The 19,456-nt window shown below is 42.5% G+C and overlaps 1 protein-coding gene across 6 annotated transcripts in view; it reads left to right on the top strand.

Annotated features, from left to right (window-relative positions):
• The window catches only part of LOC125644515 (neurabin-1), a 92,456-nt gene that overhangs the window by 6,905 nt on the left and 66,095 nt on the right, over positions 1 to 19,456 (top strand). For all 6 annotated transcript variants that reach the window (XR_007359036.2, XM_048868542.2, XM_048868540.2 and 3 more), the window contains exons 3-9: positions 4,496 to 4,628; positions 5,310 to 5,430; positions 6,995 to 7,099; positions 7,344 to 7,464; positions 8,041 to 8,187; positions 15,991 to 16,044; positions 18,318 to 18,547. Coding sequence is in view for 5 of the 6 variants with exons in the window: in XM_048868542.2 (XP_048724499.2) it covers positions 4,496 to 4,628; positions 5,310 to 5,430; positions 6,995 to 7,099; positions 7,344 to 7,464; positions 8,041 to 8,187; positions 15,991 to 16,044; positions 18,318 to 18,547 (911 nt within the window). In the remaining variant the exon portion in view is untranslated. The remainder of the gene's footprint in view (positions 1 to 4,495; positions 4,629 to 5,309; positions 5,431 to 6,994; positions 7,100 to 7,343; positions 7,465 to 8,040; positions 8,188 to 15,990; positions 16,045 to 18,317; positions 18,548 to 19,456) is intronic.

Here is a 19,456-nt window from a genome sequence, read left to right as displayed (position 1 = left end):
TGTGGGCATAAGAAAACCAACTCTTCAAGCGGCAGAAGCTATGTCAGCGGGAGACGCTGTCCCACTGACATAGCACTGTCTAGAATGACATAAGTTGGGGTAACTTATGTTTCTTATAAAAACAACAAGGAGTCCGGTGGCACCTTAAAGACTAACAGACTTATTTGGGCATAAGCTTTTGTGATTAAAAAAAACTTCTTCAGATGCATCATGATGCATCATTGTGTTGCTTATGTGGTTTATTCACACCTGTGAGCGACACAAATTCTGCCAACATAAACTGTAGTGTAGACATAACCTAAGGATTAATGTGCTTATTCAAAGGTTTAACTACATTAAAAAGGTAACTTAAGTGTAAATTATAAAAGTAGCCATGTGGGAAAGGAAACTTATTTTTTTTAGTGTGGGGAGGAAATTAAGTATTTACCTAGATTATGCTGCTGCTTTAATGAGGTGAGACTAAAAAAAGAAGTAGCTGTATGTCATAAGGAACAAACTTTGATGGTATACTTGTAAAACTAGGTATTATGGTGGATTAATTAATATTTCAAGACCCCTTGGACAAGTGTAAAATTTTCTTCAGAGTAGGGAAGACAAGACAATAAGAAGCTAAAGGTGATGTTGAGACTCCATGTAATCTGTAACTAATTTCATTTAGCTGAGAATCCTTGTAAGAATTTTTGTTTCTTTACAATATTGCTGAGCAGTAAAGTTTTTATGATTGTTGTCACAGGGGCTAACACTGTAGACAGCTTGGCTTCATTCATGCTGGGGAAAATGGGAGGCTGTGGCAGTATCTGCCTAGGTCAGCCTGTGGCCTCAGTCACATTAAGAATGATGGCAGATGGTGGCCATTTTGGGAAGGTCATCTTAACTAAGGGTAGCCCGTGGCTTCCACCGTGGGTTTTGTCTGTTTCCCTTTATGATTTTTTTCAATCCACTTGAGTTTGTTGTAGACTGTGGAATCTCTTGTGCAACACTTATGGTTCTGTTGGGTGGATTTGAAATAACTTAACTTCAAGGGTAAACATTCCAACCACTGACAATTATAGAGAAATATGGCAATTTTCCATCTTTTTTTCCTTAAAAAATGCATATATGGAAGCTTTGGGTTCACTAACCATCTTGACATTCATAGAACAATTATTGTTAGGGGGCTCTGCTACCGTATTTCAATTGATGATATTTGGGTTTAGAAGGCATCCAAAATATAGGATTGCAGTTCTCAAGCTTAAGAACTAGAAAGATTTCTTCTGCATCTGTGTATATGTCCTATGACCAAATTGTCATCTTAAAGCAGGGTTATATGATGAAAAGCCATTCTGTTCTTAAAACAAAGCAAAACAAAAAAAAGCATGTTGAGTCCATTCTAACTGCAGCCCTACAAAACACAACCAGGGTTCTGATCATAACTGCATTTTAATAATGTCTTGAACATTATGAAATTGTAAATATTCTGAATTTGGCTGTATAAAGCCATTAATGCTTTTCAGTTGCATAGAAGTGAAGACTGAAGGTTGGAGTTTCCCCTGAGGTTTGTGTACACTAGATAAAAACAGACATGTTTATACTTCATGTACATGCTTCTTGTTAATGTTTGTGCTCTTGAAAAACTGATCAGTAAGTTGCTTAGCTATTATGGCTGCTGTTCTAGAGAATTAGTGTCTAATCTGTGGCACATAAGCCACTTTTGGCTCTTCAGGGCAACTGTTAGTCCTCGGGGAATTCTACGCCACTGCGCAATGCAGAATTTGCACAGAAATTAATATTATGTGCAGCATTTCCTTCCCTTTCCTCTCCCACCTCCCCAAATGGGCTTCAGAGCCACTGGCTGTCACCAGGGGGCACTGAACCCACAGAGCTTAGCTCTCAAGTAGAAGAGACTGTGGGTGGCGGGGGGGAAGGGAGCTGGAGGGTTCCCAGCAGCTGTAGTTCCCAGCACACCCTGAAGGAAGGAGCAAGTTTACAGGAAAGTCCGGGACCTAGCATCAGGCTGTTTCCCCTTTGTCGATCACTGGCTCTCGTGAAGGTGGCGGGGGAGGGTGCGAGTGTCTGGCCTGGGGAGGCCCCACAGCTGGACGGGAGGGGGAAGCGTGTGAGTGTCTGGGCTGGGGGGCGCCCCACGGCTGGGCTCTGGGGAGTAGGGGACATGTGCGAGTGTCTGGGCTGGGGGGTTCCCTGCAGCTGGGCTCTGGGGAAGGGGGTGTGTGCGAGTGTCTGGACTGGAGGGGTGTCATGTGGCTGGGCTCTGGGGAGAAGGGTTGTGGGTGTCTGGGCTATGGGAGATAAGGGGCACATACAAGTGGCTGGGTTGGGGGGGCATGCCCCACGGCTGGGCTCTGGTGGGTAGGGGGCAGAAAAACAGGAACTGGGTTGTCGTAGTGGTTTCCTTAACTCTACTCCTGGAGGAATGTTTTTGTTTCTGTTAGACATAGTTGCTGATAGGTATTTTGAAATAAATTCCCAAAATGATTGAAATGGGCATGATTATAAAGTGTTATTTTGACAAATAAAATTTGCAGATTTTTTTAAATGTTTGGCGCAGAATTCCTCCAAGAGTAAGCTGTGGTAAGAAGAAAATCTTATATTTGATTATTAATTGAAAGTTACCTGAGCCACGACCGAATTAAAAAATGGAACCATTTAAACTAGCCGTATAATTATGGTACACTGCCTTCCCTGTAATCCCCAAAGTAGCACTGATGGAGCTGGGAGTTCCCTGAGCCTTCCTGCTGCCCATCAGCTCCTGTGCTAGACATCTTCTGAATTGCAGGAAGGGAGGAGCAAGTATCTCTGGTTGCTCCTTTGTTAACTTCCCTTCTGGGATGTGGGAGTCCAAGGAAGAACAGGATACTTACTTGGAATGACTGATTCTTCCTGAGCCTCAGGGAGCACTCTACAACAGCTGATGAGAGGGTAGAAAGAGAAGATGAGAATCAGCAACTAGTTCTAGTTCACTACTTCCTCACTCCTCAGGCCAAGCCTGCTACGATTTATTTTTCCTTTTTCTATCCCGCTCTTCTTTACTGCTTCTGGCCAGTCATTTTAGTACCTTTTTCCCTACCTGGATGATCTAGCTAGACGGATCCCAGAATCCACACTGGTGGAAACAAACACAAAGGAAAAACAAGTTTAAGTCACTATTTTTTTGTCTTTGGACCAATATTAATCTACTTTTGGACTATCGGCGTAGAAGTGGCTAGTACTTGGCAATGCAGTATAGGCTTGTCAGGATTAGATTTAAGTCAGTAGATGTTCGTAAACGTTGATTTCAGCTGACGCACTGAAATCAATGAAAAAATCCATCCGTAACCATGAGAACAGCTTCCCCAACACACCTTGCGCCTGCAGCGATTGGGTGTCCCTAGTCCTGTGCAGGGAGCTCTCTGCAACCTCTGTCACTGGAGTGAGAGAGCGAGGCCGGTAACACCCAATCCTTGCAGGCACAAAGTGTGGAGAAGACTGCGCTCTTGGCAAGCAGAGGAGAGACCCCCCAGACCAGGATTTGGAGGAGGAGCCCTCAGCTACAGGGGATGCCACTCTGCTGCTGAATGGCTCCATCCCCAGGCAGGAGCCATTCAGCAGCAGGGTGGCCTCTGCTGCAGCTGGAGGCTTGTTGTCCTCTTGGTGGTCCTGGCTGGAGTTCTCTGCTCTGCCTCACCAAGACCGTAGCCTCCCCCACACCTTGTGCCTGCAAGGATTGTGTGTTACCAGCCCCATAGCCATGCAGGGGGCCCTCTGCAGCTCCGTTGTCGTAGCCTTACTCACTCACCAGCCAGGAGTGTGGTAGCCCTCCCCGGGCAGGAACTGTTTCAGCAGCGGGGTGGCCTCCCTTGCTGCCAGGGACTTATCCTCCTCATAACCTTATACCTTGATTTTTTTTTTCCAGCATAAAACTATATATTTAAGCATGAACGTTTTCATTTATTGTAAATAAAAACCACTGTCAATATAGCATTTATTTCTTCTCCTTTCTGGTCTGCCATCTTAGTCCTGGTTATTCATTAGTGTTTATTATTACTCCTTTATTTTTAACAAACATTCAGCTCCAGTGATTACTAAATATAGTAATGTATGTAACATGGTATTTCCTTTTTCTGGGAGACTGTTTGGATCTCTTGCAACTGCATCTGTTCGTAGCACAAAGTGATTGGCAGATTATGCTCTATTTTTTTTTATAGTCATCTTATAAAGGCTCTGTAACAGTGTTCCCTAGTTATCTAAGAGGAGAGAAGTATGCCTCAGTGAATTCTGGTGCATATTTGTTTCATGTCCAAGTAAAAAGGTGCTGAAGTATTTGGCTTGACGCTTCTAAATATTATCCCCTCTGAAACCTATCCTATGTATGTGATTTGAAAATGAAATCCTGCAACCTCTTTATTATTGCTCAGGTAAGTTGAGTGTGTAGGACAGTGAAATAGTTAGGTTGGCTTTCTTTTTGATACTCATGTTTGAGTCAAAACTGCACTAAAATAAGATCTCTTATCTTTCTAAGGTTTTCAGTACTTACTCAAATGAAGATTATGATAGACGTAATGAAGAGGTTGACCCTGTGGCAGCATCAGCAGAGTATGAACTAGAGAAGAGGGTGGAAAAAATGGAAGTGTTTCCTGTGGAAATTGAAAAAGGTGCAAGTTAAATGTCAAATAATTGCTTGTGAAAATGATTTTTCTTATATAGGCTGAAGCCATTTGAAGGTGTATTTCTATTATGTTTAGGCCTTGATCCTTGAAAGACTTATGCACATGCTTTACTTTACATCAGAATAATTTCACTGAATTCAGTATTTATTGTAAATTGTTGTAGCTCAGTTACAGTCCAGTTGAGGTATGACAATTTACACTAGCCTGAGGATCTGGCCCATAATGCATAAAGTACATAGGTCTTCGTAAAATGGGAACCATTAGTAGCTCAAACCCCTAAAACTTCAGAATTCAGTCTGAAGTTATCAGATACTACAGTGTGGGGGCCTCCTAAGTCGGGTGCCAAGATAGAATAGTAATATTAAACTCTTTCCACAACACACAGAGACTTTCATAATGGAGATGTAAAGTTTTTGCTGTTCTGGATCATTTTAATTAAGTTTGATTTTGTATTAGTCTGTTGGGTTGTAATCTTAGTGAAAACAGCCAGTCTGAATTATCTTTATGTTGCAAATATTACTAAGGGGGAGACACAGCAAGCCAGTGAGCATGTTAGATGAAGACAAGGAATAGCACATGTGCGTTTTCATTGGTGACTATAATAATTTATGAAAACTACCTTTTAAAATGTATTGTGGCTAATGTTAGAATTTTTGAGTCCCATAGGTGACAGTGGCCTAGGCATTAGTATTATTGGAATGGGTGTTGGTGCAGATCAGGGACTGGAAAAACTGGGAATTTTTGTAAAAACAATAACTGAAGGTGGAGCTGCTCAAAGAGATGGTCGGTGAGTTTTCATTCAAGTTGCTCATACTATTTTGCTAGCTAACAGATTTTGCAAAAATGATTTACAGTCAAGGACTCTTCAGTAAAGTATATATATAAAATGTAATATAGTAATTCTCTTTTTAGATGTACAGCATATGAATTATAGAAACCTGGAATGCAAAAAACTGACGGTATTATGCTCTCAATATTATGAGATTTAATCATATAACTGCAATTTTCATTTAATTTAACTTCTCAAATCTTATTATAAATTATTCTAATCCCAAAGTACATAATACAGTACAGCATATTTTAATATCTGACATCTCCGATTTCTTGATCTTCCATCGTTTTGGTAGTCAGTTCAGCATGAAAAAGCCTTAGTAGACATATCAAGTTAAATATCAAAACTCTGAACATGTTATACCTGTTAGCTAGTGTAAATCAGCACAGTGGTTTTGACTTCAGTGGCATTAGACTGATTTACATTAGCTGCAAATCTCACCCTTTATCTTCCATCTTGTACACAATTACTCTAAGAGAAAGAGAAATAAATTGTTTCAGGCATAGGCCAGTCATTGATTATCTGATTAGGAAGAACCTTCCCTTATGGTGAGATTGTTCAAACAAGGTTTCTTACACCTTCTTTTTTAGGCATCTGCTGTAGACGGCTGACAGAGCATAATAGACTAGATAGACCATTGGTTTGATCCAGTTTGCTAATTCCTGTGTCTAATGTTGCAAAAGTTAATATTTGATTAACTTAATTTAGGACTTTTTTCAAGTCATGTGACTTAAACTGTGAAGGTATCAGTAAACATACCTATGAAGTCTACTCCAAAATAAGCAAAACTAAATCTAGATTTCTCTGTTCAACAAGATAGTGGTAGGCTTTAGGGAAGGGCATTTGCAGGGCATTTCTCCACCTATGCCACATACTTTACTGGCAATGCCTGTGGAAAAAGGTGGCCATTTATTTTTCTTGGCTTACCCACCCCTGCATGGTGACACCTTCCAACTAATGCATGGATCTAGAAACTTGTAGTATGGTACTTCTTGAAAAGACTATAATTTAATATGCTTGTGATACAGTTATCTCTTCCGAGGTAGGAATATTTTATTTATGAATTCATGTGACTATATGATTGTTTCAACTTTCTCTTCTGCTTTTAAATAACTATATATCTCAGATCCACAAGCAATTATCACCTTTACAAGGCACAAGTTAGGTTTGCCTACAGCGGCAATGAAAACACTTGCAGTATATGCATGTACAAAACATTCCCACAAGAATAATGTTGACAACCCAAAATTTCAGTAAGAATGTAAATTGCTGAAAATATCAAGGCAAATATAAAACAAATTAAAATGGATTAACTTCATAGGAGTCAAGGGACAAGAGATCAATTTTTTAGCTGTTAACCTGCTGGGGCTCAACAAATTGTCAAATTAAATACTGCAGAATTTAAAGGGATATTTATCACATAGAATTAATCATTTCAATTTATGTTGTGCAAATAATTTGTTAAACCAAAATCTTTTTGTCAGCTTTATTGCTAAATATTGAATGATTTATCTTGCAGAATCCAAGTAAATGATCAGATTGTTGAGGTTGATGGTATAAGTTTAGTAGGAGTAACTCAGCTTTTTGCAGCCACTGTGCTAAAAAACACCAAAGGCAGTGTGAGGTATGTGTTTCTTTATATATATATATATATATATATATGTATACATATTTTATTATTAAAAAATACTTAGGAATAAATTGTTCATTAACAGAGAGATGAAGGGAAAGAAGCAGAAAATTGTGTAAAATGTTTTTGCATAAATTTAACATAAGTGGTTACCAAAGATAAGTGACAGGCTACCATATATTAAACATACACTTGCCCTGTACTACCTTTTAATTTGTTTGTTTTTTTTCTCTTATAGGTTTCTAATTGGAAGAGAGAAACCTGGGACTCAGAGTGAAGTAGCTCGTCTTATCAGTGAGACGTTAGAGCAAGAGAGATGCCTATATGAGCAGCACTATGCCCATGATGATACAGAACAGGTATAACTACCAATAAAATAGCTATATAGTATATAAAGCAATTCTGTATTTTTAACCATGACTTGCAAATATTTTACAAAAAATGGACTAAGTGTTTTTGAACCAGACAACTAAGGGATAAAGGTGAAAAGGTGCAACTTGATTAAAAATGATAATAGTAATGTATAAACTTTGTAATATCACTCCATATAATAATGCCACTTAATACACTCCCAACCGGCCTCAGGTTGGTATCCCATCTTAGCAGGACACAGTCTTCTGGGAAAAAACTTCAAGGAAACCTGAAGAGAGGAAGTTAATTTTAAAAATCAACTGTCATTTGGGATAGCTGTTTCCTTCTTACCCGTTCTGTTTGGGGAATTTTTATATAAAATGTTTGCAGATTACCTTAACGGTACATTATAAGTATAAGTTGCTCAACCAACAAGGGAAAGAGGATAATTGCTAGTCAACAGAAGTGATGTAATTGTGATTTTGGGTTATTTGAAGACTGTATGTTTTAAGAAAATAGATTTTTGCCATTAAAGAAAGGTCTGTCCTTTAGTTCAGTAAAGTAATGTTTTTATATCTTGTTAGGATGATGATTATGATGATGATGATGAAGACGCTTTTGAGTCACATTTACATGGAAAGTCTGTGGAAGTCTTTTATCTTCCTGAAAATGAAGATCTGAATTTGCCACTGGATATGGATTCAGCACAGTTTCTTCTTAAATTTAAAGAGGTACAATAACATTGCCTAAGTTTTTTACAAATCTTATGTGGTGTACTGAAGAGCTTCTGGGTCTTCTAAAGTTGGTATTAATCTCCTTTGTGTCCTGTCTCCTCATATTCTTCTTCTTCCTCTGACGAAAAAGGCCTCTTGCAAATGACCTTTTAAATTTGGGGATTTTGTCAAAATTGATGTACATAAAATTGAAAATAAATGTTTTCAGAAGCTTAAAAAAAAGCTGCCAGAATATTGGATCAAAAGACATTGACTATCAGAAATTATAGGGCTTTGTTTATTCTGCCTTCCCAGTGTACCATGGTCCCAGCTTCAGCTGATCAAAGTAAAAATAAATCTCATATAAATGTATCAACTTTTCTACTTAACTCAAACTAATACATATATTCACATATTCCAGACATAGGAGTAACCGTCTTCTTTGGCTTGATTTTTCTGTCTACCCCATCAGTGTAGTGTGGAGTTCTTGAAAGGGTATATGAGGCAAAGGTAGGAATATTATTCCCATACACTAAACAAAAATTGAGGGTATCTGAATTATAGCCCTTTCCCATAGCCTGGTTTACATGCTGTTTTGTAAACAAGTATGTGTGAAGTTGATTTTTGCAGACTGCTTTTTGGGCAAAAATATGCCCTGCATAAGAGCTGTGCCACCCCATGGTGACAGTGGTGGATGCTTCTCCCTACGTGCCTCAAATTCTTTCTAATGAGGATTGGACTCATTAGAGTCTTTGTGAAGCTAATTTTCTTGGTGGTACTGAGGGATTTTGGATTCCAGACTGAAGAGCACTTCCAATTTTATAGGTTTGGGAAGCATGGTGCGAATCTGGTAGACCATAATGGGACATGCATGCATAAATACTTTGTACACTTGGGGATATGATGGGAAATATCTCTAGGTGGAAATCCATTCTCTATTGATGATGAATCTAAATCAGGTGTTCAGACTCATAATTTCACTTGTTTCAACATACTTTTGGTATTCTGTGTCTCTTAGACATCTGTTTCTTCTAAGTATAAGGTAAGATTTAAGATCTGAGAGGTTGTCTTCAACAAATTTGCTATTTCCCTTATGTATGCATACTTAGGGTATGTCTACACTACGGAATAAGGTCGAATTTATAGAAGTCGGTTTTTTAGAAATCGGTTTTATATATTCGAGTGTGTGTGTCCCCACAGAAAATGCTCTAAGTGCATTAAGTGCATTAACTCGGCGGAGCGCTTCCACAGTACCGAGGCTAGAGTCGACTTCTGGAGCGTTGCACTGTGGGTAGCTATCCCACAATTCCCGCAGTCTCCGCTGCCCATTGGAATTCTGGGTTGAGCTCCCAATGCCTGATGGGGCTAAAACATTGTCGCGGGTGGTTCTGGGTACATATCGTCAGGCCCCCCGTTCCCTCCCTCCCTCCGTGAAAGCAAGGGCAGACAATCGTTTCACGCCTTTTTTCCTGAGTTACCTGTGCAGACGCCATACCACGGCAAGCATGGAGCCCGCTCAGGTAACCGTCACCCTATGTCTCCTGGGTGCTGGCAGACGCGGTACGGCATTGCTACACAGTAGCAGCAACCCATTGCCTTGTGGCAGCAGACGGTACAGTACGACTGGTAGCCGTCATCGTCATGTCCGAGGTGCTCCTGGCCACGTCGTCTGGGAGCGCCTGGGCAGACATGGGCGCAGGGACTAAATTTGGAGTGACTTGACCAGGTCATTTTCTTTAGTCCTGCAGTCAGTCCTATTGAACCGTCTTATGGTGAGCGGGCAGGCGATACGGACTGCTAGCAGTCGTACTGTACCATCTTCTGCCGAGCAGCCATGAGATGTGGATGGCATGCAGTCCTTCTGCACCGTCTGCTGCCAGCCAAAGATGTAAAAGATAGATGGAGTGGATCAAAACAAGAAATAGACCAGATTTGTTTTGTACTCATTTGCTTCCCCCCATCCCCTGTCTAGGGGACTCATTCTTCTAGGTCACGCTGCCGTCACTCACAGAGAAGGTGCAGCGAGGTAAATCTAGCCATGTATCAATCAGAGGCCAGGCTAACCTTCTTGTTCCAATAAGAACGATAACTTAGGTGCACCATTTCTTATTGGAACCCTCCGTGAAGTCCTGCCTGAAATACTCCTTGATGTAAAGCCACCCCCTTTGTTGATTTTAGCTCCCTGAAGCCAACCCTGTAAGCCGTGTCCTCAGTCACCCCTCCCGGCGTCAGAGCAACGGCAAACAATCGGGCATCTGAGAGTGCTGTCCAGAGCAGTCACAATGGAGCACTCTGATGGGGCTAAAACATTGTCGCGGGTGGTTCTGGGTACGTATCGTCAGGCCCCCGTTCCCTCCCTCCCTCCGTGAAAGCAAGGGCAGACAATCATTTCGCGCCTTTTTTCCTGAGTTACCTGTGCAGACGCCATACCACGGCAAGCATGGAGCCCACTCAGGTAACCGTCACCCTATGTCTCCTGGGTGCTGGCAGACGCGGTACGGCTTTGCTGCACAGTAGCAGCAACCCATTGCCTTCTGGCAGCAGACGGTGCAATACGATTGGTAGTCGTCCTCGTCGTGTCCGAGGTGCTCCTGGCCACGTCGTCTGGGAGCGCCTGGGCAGACATGGGCGCAGGGACTAAATTTGGAGTGACTTGACCAGGTCATTCTCTTTAGTCCTGCAGTCAGTCCTATTGAACCGTCTTATGGTGAGCGGGCAGGCGATACGGACTGCTAGCAGTCGTACTGTACCATCTTCTGCCAGGCAGGCAAGAGATGAGGATGGCTAGCAGTCGTACTGTACCATCTTCTGCCGAGCAGCCATGAGATGTGGATGGCATGCAGTCCTTCTGCACCGTCTGCTGCCAGCCAAAGATGTAAAAGATAGATGGAGTGGGTCAAAACAAGAAATAGACCAGATTTGTTTTGTACTCATTTGCCTCCTCCCCTGTCTAGGGGACTCATTCCTCTAGGTCACACTGCAGTCACTCACAGAGAAGGTGCAGCGAGGTAAATCTAGCCATGTATCAATCAGAGGCCAGGCTAACCTCCTTGTTCCAATAAGAACGATAACTTAGGTGCACCATTTCTTATTGGAACCCTCCGTGAAGTCCTGCCTGAAATACTCCTTGATGTAAAGCCACCCCCTTTGTTGATTTTAGCTCCCTGAAGCCAACCCTGTAAGCCGTGTCGTCAGTCGCCCCTCCCTCCGTCAGAGCAACGGCAGACAATCGTTCCGCGCCTTTTTTCTGTGCGGACGCCATACCAAAGCAAGCATGGAGGCCGCTCAGCTCACTTTGGCAATTAGGAGCACATTAACCACCACACGCATTATCCAGCAGTATATGTAGCACCAGAACCTGGCAAAGCGATATCGAGCGAGGAGGCGACGTCAGCGCGGTCACGTGAGTGATCAGGACATGGACACAGATTTCTCTGAAAGCATGGGCCCTGCCAATGCATGCATCATGGTGCTAATGGGGCAGGTTCATGCTGTGGAACGCCGATTCTGGGCTCGGGAAACAAGCACAGACTGGTGGGACCGCATAGTGTTGCAGGTCTGGGACGATTCCCAGTGGCTGCGAAACTTTCGCATGCGTAAGGGCACTTTGATGGAACTTTGTGACTTGCTTTCCCCTGCCCTGAGGCGCATGAATACCAAGATGAGAGCAGCCCTCACAGTTGAGAAGCGAGTGGCGATAGCCCTGTGGAAGCTTGCAAGGCCAGACAGCTACCGGTCAGTTGGGAATCAATTTGGAGTGGGCAAATCTACTGTGGGGGCTGCTGTGATGCAAGTAGCCCACGCAATCAAAGATCTGCTGATATCAAGGGTAATGACCCTGGGAAATGTGCAGGTCATAGTGGACGGCTTTGCTGCAATGGGATTCCCTAACTGTGGTGGGGCCATAGACGGAACCCATATCCCTATCTTGGCACCGGAGCACCTAGCCGCCAAGTACATAAACCGCAAGGGGTACTTTTCGATAGTGCTGCAAGCTCTGGTGGATCACAAAGGACGTTTCACCAACATCAACGTGGGATGGCCGGGAAAGGTGCATGATGCTCGCATCTTCAGGAACTCTGGTCTGTTTCAAAAGCTGCAGGAAGGGACTTTATTCCCAGACCAGAAAATAACTGTTGGGGATGTTGAAATGCCTATATGTATCCTTGGGGACCCAGCCTACCCCTTAATGCCATGGCTCATGAAGCCGTACACAGGCAGCCTGGACAGTAGTCAGGAGCTGTTCAACTACAGGCTGAGCAAGTGCAGAATGGTGGTAGAATGTGCATTTGGACGTTTAAAGGCGCGCTGGCGCAGTTTACTGACTCGCTTAGACCTCAGCGAAACCAATATTCCCACTGTTATTACTGCTTGCTGTGTGCTCCACAATATCTGTGAGAGTAAGGGGGAGACGTTTATGGCGAGGTGGGAGGTTGAGGCAAATCGCCTGGCTGCTGGTTATGCGCAGCCAGACACCAGGGCGGTTAGAAGAGCACAGGAGGGCGCGGTACGCATCAGAGAAGCTTTGAAAACCAGTTTCATGACTGGCCAGGCTACGGTGTCAAAGTTCTGTTTGTTTCTCCTTGATGAAACCCCCCGCCCCTTGGTTCACTCTACTTCCCTGTAAGCTAACCACCCGCCCCTCCTCCCTTCAATCACCGCTTGCAGAGGCAATAAAGTCATTGTTGCTTCACATTCATGCATTCTTTATTCATTCATCACACAAATAGGGGGATGACTACCAAGGTAGCCCAGGAGGGGTGGTGGAGGAGGGAAGGAAAATGCCACACAGCACTTTAAGCACAGCACTTTAAAAGTTTACAACTTTAAAATTTATTGAATGACAGCCTTCTTTTTTTTGGGCAATCCTCTGTGGTGGAGTGGCTGGTTGGCCGGAGGCCCCCCCACCGCGTTCTTGGGCGTCTGGGTGTGGAGGCTATGGAACTTGGGGAGGAGGGCGGTTGGTTACAGAGGGGCTGCAGTGGCAGTCTGTGCTCCAGCTGCCTTTGCTGCAGCTCAACCATACACTGGAGCATACTGGTTTGGTCCTGCAGCAGCCTCAGCATTGAATCCTGCCTCCTCTCATCACGCTGCCGCCACCTTTGAGCTTCAGCCCTGTCTTCAGCCCGCCACTTACTCTCTTCAGCCCTCCACCTCTCCTCCCGGTCATTTTGTGCTTTCCTGCACTCTGACATTATTTGCCTCCACGCATTCGTCTGTGCTCTGTCAGTGTGGGAGGACAGCATGAGCTCGGAGAACATTTCATCGTGAGTGCGTTTTTTTTTCTTTCTAAGCTTCACTAGCCTCTGGGAAGGAGAAGATCCTGTGATCATTGAAACACATGCAGCTGGTGGAGAAAAAAAAAGGGACAGCAGTATTTAAAAAGACACATTTTATAAAACAGTGGCTACACTCTTTCAGGGTAAACCTTGCTGTTAACATTACATACATAGCACATGTGCTTTCGTTACAAGGTCACATTTTGCCTCCTCCCACCGCGTGACTACCCCCTCAACCTTCCCCCCTCCCTGTGGCTAACAGCGGGGAACATTTCTGTTTAGCCACAGGCAAACAGCCCAGCAGGAATGGGCTCCTCTGAGTGTCCCCTGAAGAAAAGAACTCTATTTCAACCAGGTGACCATGAATGATATCTCACTCTCCTGAGGATAACACAGAGAGATAAAGAACGGATGTTGTTTGAATGCCAGCAAACATACACTGCAATGCTTTGTTCTACAATGATTCCCGAGTACGTGTTACTGGCCTGGAGTGGTAAAGTGTCCTACCATGAAGGACGCAATAAGGCTGCCCTCCCCAGAAACCTTTTGCAAAGGCTTTAGGACTACATCTAGGAGAACCGCAAATGCCAGGGCAAAGTAATCCTTTCACATGCTTGCTTTTAAACCATGTATAGTATTTTAAAAGGTACACTCACCAGAGGTCCCTTCTCCGCCTGCTGGGTCCAGGAGGCAGCCTTGGGTGGGTTCGGGGGGTACTGGCTCCAGGTCTAGGGTGAGAAACAGTTCCTGGCTGTCGGGAAAACCGGTTTCTCCGCTTGCTTGCTGTGAGCTATCTACAACCTCCTCCTCCTCCTCATCTTCTTCGTCCCCAAAACCTGATTCCGTATTGCCTCCATCTCCATTGAAGGAGTCAAACAACACGGCTGGAGTAGTGGTGGCTGAACCCCCTAAAATGGCATGCAGCTCATCATAGAAGCGGCATGTTTGGGGCTCTGACCCAGAGCGGCTGTTCGCCTCTCTGGTTTTCTGGTAGGCTTGCCTCAGCTCCTTCAGTTTCACGCAGCACTGCTTCGGGTCCCTGTTATGGCCTCTGTCCTTCATGCCCTGGGAGATTTTGACAAAGGTTTTGGCATTTCGAAAACTGGAACGGAGTTCTGATAGCACGGATTCCTCTCCCCAAACAGCGATCAGATCCCGTACCTCCTGTTCGGTCCATGCTGGAGCTCTTTTGTGATTCTGGGACTTCATCATGGTCACCTGTGCTGATGAGCTCTGCATGGTCACCTGCAGCTTGCCACGCTGGCCAAACAGGAAATGAGATTCAAAAGTTCGCGGTTCTTTTCCTGTCTACCTGGCCAGTGCATCTGTGTTGAGAGTGCTGTCCAGAGCGGTCATAATGGAGCACTCTGGGATAGCTCCCGGAGGCCAATACCATCGAATTGTGTCCACAGTACCCCAAATTCGAGCCGGCAACGTTGATTTAAGCGCTAATCCACTTGTCAGGGGTGGAGTAAGGAAATCGATTTTAAGAGCCCTTTAAGTCGAAATAAAGGGCTTCATTGTGTGGACGGGTGCAGGTTTACATCGATTTAACGCTGCTAAATTCGACCTAAAGTCCTAGTGTAGACCAGGGCTTAATAGCAGATTTCTCAAGACATACTGTTGTAATTGCCTTCAATGACTTAAATGAAGCCTTTATGTACATAACTTAAATGACTTGACTTAAGTGAAAAGAAAAGGAGTACTAGTGGCACCTTAGAGACTAACCAATGTATTTGAGCATAAGCTTTCGTGAGCTACAGCTCACTTCATCGGATGCATTCAGTGGAAAATTTCAGGTATTTTCCACTGAATGCATCCGATGAAGTGAGCTGTAGCTCACGAAAGCTTATGCTCAAATACATTGGTTAGTCTCTAAGGTGCCACTAGTACTCCTTTTTCTTTTTACGAATACAGACTAACACGGCTGCTACTCTGAAACTTAAGTGAAGCCTTTATGTACCCCTGTAATCTACTGAAGTCTCTTGATACCAAAGTCTTGCTCCTTAAACATACGGCTTAATATAAAAATACTTCATAATGATATTCTTTATGAACTTAAATAAAAAGACCCAGAACTACTGTATTTTTCACTTGACTGTGTTTACTATTTGCCCGTTACAAAGCATTACTGACTTTCAGTATTTTTGGCATGTTCACTTCATTTCAAACATGATTTTAGTTTGCTTGCTTTTCTTAACTATTTCCCATAAATTAATTTGTGAGTTTTTTCAAATACAGGTGGTCATGATTTGATTTTTTTTATAGCAAATATGCACATCATAAGACCTATAAACCTTTTCTTCTTAAACTGGGAGCTTAATTTTGTAAAAACATATAAAGTATAAGAGCCTGGTTCTCCTCTTTAACGTTAGTGAAAATCATGAGTAACTTTATTGAGCAAGTGAATAGATTTACACTAGTGTAAAACTGGCTTAAGTGAGAAGGGAATCAGGCCTTAAATATTTAGTAACAAACTTGCAATAATCTTTCAAATATCTTTCTGTATATTTCTTAACAAAACTATTACATTTCATTCTAGTTACAGTTAAAGCATGCAGTAACAACAGCTGAAGTTAACCAGCTAAAAGAGAGAGTAAGTTACTTCTTTTAAAGTTTTGCAATGTTTAATGTTCACATTGTTCATGTTAGGATTAATGTTTAGAGGCGAAAAAGTTGGAAACCAAATGAAGGTAAGTAGATGTCTATTTTAAGGCTAGGGTACCATGTACTTTGGGCACACTTGACACAAATTCGTAAACCTAAATTCTGGGTTACACAAATACTGAATTCTGTGACAGATTGAAGAAATTCTATAGTAGAATAAAATGCTTGAATAATATTGTTTAAAGTAGAATTTATTGAATTGAATAGTTCAATGGAGAGAAGCTTCCTCAGTTCAGTATTGGTGTTTCATAAAAATTAGGTGCCTTTGTGTAGAAATTAGAGAGCAGTGGATGTATTTTCCACTTGGGGCCAGTGGTCACTTCTAGGAAGGAGATTTTGGAGAGTTATAGGAAGGGGAACTGGTGTGGGGATTCCCCCCCCCCGCCCTGATGCAAATACACAAACTTCTTGGATGAGAGGGCACACCACATAACTTCTTTTGGGCTGAGGGCTAGCTCAGCATTCTTATAGTTTCTGGTTGCTCTGGGAAAGAGAAGTTTTGTCTCATCTTTTCCATGTTACAGGAGGTGGTGACAGGGAGCTGCGAGCAGCCCTTTTCTTATGTATAGAAATATCGGTCTTAGGGTGTGGAGAAAGTACAGCAGCGTCTCTCTACCTCATTCTACTCAGTGAGCCAGGTTACAACCAGTTCTGGTGAATTTTGGCCATTTACTACTGTCTCCAGAAGGGCATTCATCAGCCAGTTAGTGGTGAGAAGGGCATTCATCAGCATCCTGTGCACATGACAATGGTGTATGCTGCATGTCTTTCAGCCTCGCCACAGAAAACAAGACAACTGGGCCATGGCCATGTGTGGAGATACACTACCAAGCATGCACATATTTGGAACTATAGAACATTTCTTTATTAACTTGTTAAATTTACATTCCAACATGACAGAAAGGAAATCAAGAGGAGAATTATTTTTAAACCAAAAAGACAATACTTCTCGCTTAAACGTTCGATGGAACGCTAAAATGCTGCTACTACTAAAATTAAACAGGAAACTTTAATAGAAACATAAATCTAGGTCCCAGTCCTGCTGTTGGCCTCGTGTTGTTGGGCTTTGAGAAGTGTAGGGATTCCACGCATGATGACCTATTTGCAGGATCGGGGCCTTAGTGACTTGCTAGGGAATCTGATAATGAGTAGGAAAATACTGAGGCAGGGGAAGGGGGAAAACATACTGAGCAGTAGTGTCTGTACCTTCTGTAGATCAAGGGTTCTCAACTTTTTTCTCTCTGAGGCCCTCCCCCAACATGCTATAAAAGCTCCACGTCCCAGCTTTGTCACAACTACTAGGGTCTTTTTGCATGTATGGTAGATTAAAAAACAGGGCTGGCATTAGAGGGTAGCAAGCAGGGCAATTGCCCTTGGCCTCAAGCAGTTGGGCTTGGGCTTTCTGCCATGAGCCCCAGCGAGGCTAACTCTGGCCTGGCTCTTTGGCTTATTTTGGCGGACCTTCTGAAACCTGCTTGTGGCCCCTGGACTCCTGGTTGAGAACTGGTGCTTTAGATAAAAGCTCTTGGGTACTATATTTTGTTGACCTCCTAGGGCTAGAGGTTGATTCAATACCTTTTTCCTTGCATGTTTGCTAGCAACTTTCCAGAATGACTTGCTTTCCTTTTGGGAATTAAACAGTTCAAAAAAGTCCCATTGACTTCAAAGCGGAAATGTGATGTTATCAGGTGCATGGTCTAAGATCAGAATTGAAAAGCAATTAGTAAATTACAAGTTGGCTTATTCTACTGTTTTAGGTAGACCTTCCTCAGAAAAGTTAACAGAGAATTAGATATCCAGCAAGGTTAATATAAGCTGAAAATCAGGGTTCTTTTAATTTTGGTATCTGTTTGGCAAGAAGGTACACTACTAAGGAAATAGGCTAGACCAGCTGCCTGGTGTGTTTTTTTTTCCACTTTTGTACCGTGTGGGAGATTCTTGACTTTGATTTGTAAAACTCACACAGCATGGAAAGAGTTGGAAGCATTGAAATGATATCTATATAAAGAGACTTAAAGCATTTTAAGTACTACTGTATGAAAAGGTTGTATACCTATTAAAGGTCTTGCTTTGAATACTGCTGAGATTGGTTTAGTAAGTTAGTAGCTATTATCCACTTACACTTGTTTAAGCAGCTGTTTTGATTTTTAACTTTTATCTTAAGGTATCGTTCTTAAGTGTTCTGAATGTTTTCCTTTCAAGTTAAAAACTACTGAAGCTGAAAAAGTTGAATGGGAGTCAAGTAAATCCCAGCTTCAGCAAACTTTAGAAGAGAGCAAAGAAAAAATTAAGAAGTTGGAGACCTATTGGTTAGAGGCACAAAGTTTATGCAAGACCGTAAATGAACATCTTAAAGAAACTCAGGAACAGTATGATGCTCTGGAGAAGAAATACAACAAGGCCAAGAAATTACTTAAAGATTATCAACAGAAGTAAGTACACTAAAGTGAAATAATTTCATAAAAAGATTTTTAAAAACTGGTCTTTTTCTTGGTTCCATATTCCTGACATTATAGGCAGAGCTAGTAACAACACTTCTAGTTAAGGTTGCCTAGTACTTTCCATTATAAGATCCTGTTTCCAGTTGCTTGTAATTCTTCCAAACTTTAACCATTCAGGCTGAATCTCTCCACGCCACTAGTCTGCCAAAGGCTGATTTTTGCGGGGGGGTGTGTTCAGCAAAATGGTTCAGCTGTTTCTGCAAATGCTGGTAGGAAAAATTACATTGTCAAAACAATGTTAAAAATTCTAACAGCAGTTTAGTTGTGTGACATACCATGGTACAATCCAGACTGAATAGCTGTGTCACCTCTGTCCTCTAACCTGGGATACCTTTAAAATGCTTTGCTGTAGCCTCCAGCTTAAATTGCTCATAAACAGCTTTCAGCATGCAAGTCACTCCCAGCTATGTCTGTGTGTGTGCTGCAGCCACACTTTGGCTCTTATCAGCTCTTATCAGCCTTGGTTACCTCACCACCCTGCTGGGTGACCCCAACACACCCCCATTCTTAGATTCCTCTTCTCTCTCCCCCCCTCCAGCCGGATATGCATGTCCTGTACTCCTGGACAATGCAAGTTTATATAAAGTCTGTTATTTCTTGAATAGAAATAATCGCACAACTTGCCAACCCAAATGGAGTTTCCCAGATACTTCAATTTAAACACACTGGATTAGATAAAACAGGTTTTATTAACTAAAAAAAAGAGATTTTAAGTGAGTACAAGTAATGGGGCTAAAAGGTCAGAAATGCTTACAAGAAAAATAAAGATAGGCACCATTTGTGTTTTATCTTAAACTGTGTTAAATTCAAAGCAAAGTTTTCTCACTGCATGCTCTCAGC

The sequence above is a fragment of the Caretta caretta genome, chromosome 11 (assembly GCF_965140235.1).
Source record: "Caretta caretta isolate rCarCar2 chromosome 11, rCarCar1.hap1, whole genome shotgun sequence".
Classification (NCBI taxonomy): Eukaryota; Metazoa; Chordata; order Testudines; family Cheloniidae; genus Caretta; species Caretta caretta.
Note: the sequence above shows the minus strand (reverse complement) of the source record. Positions and strands in the feature narration are given on the sequence as shown.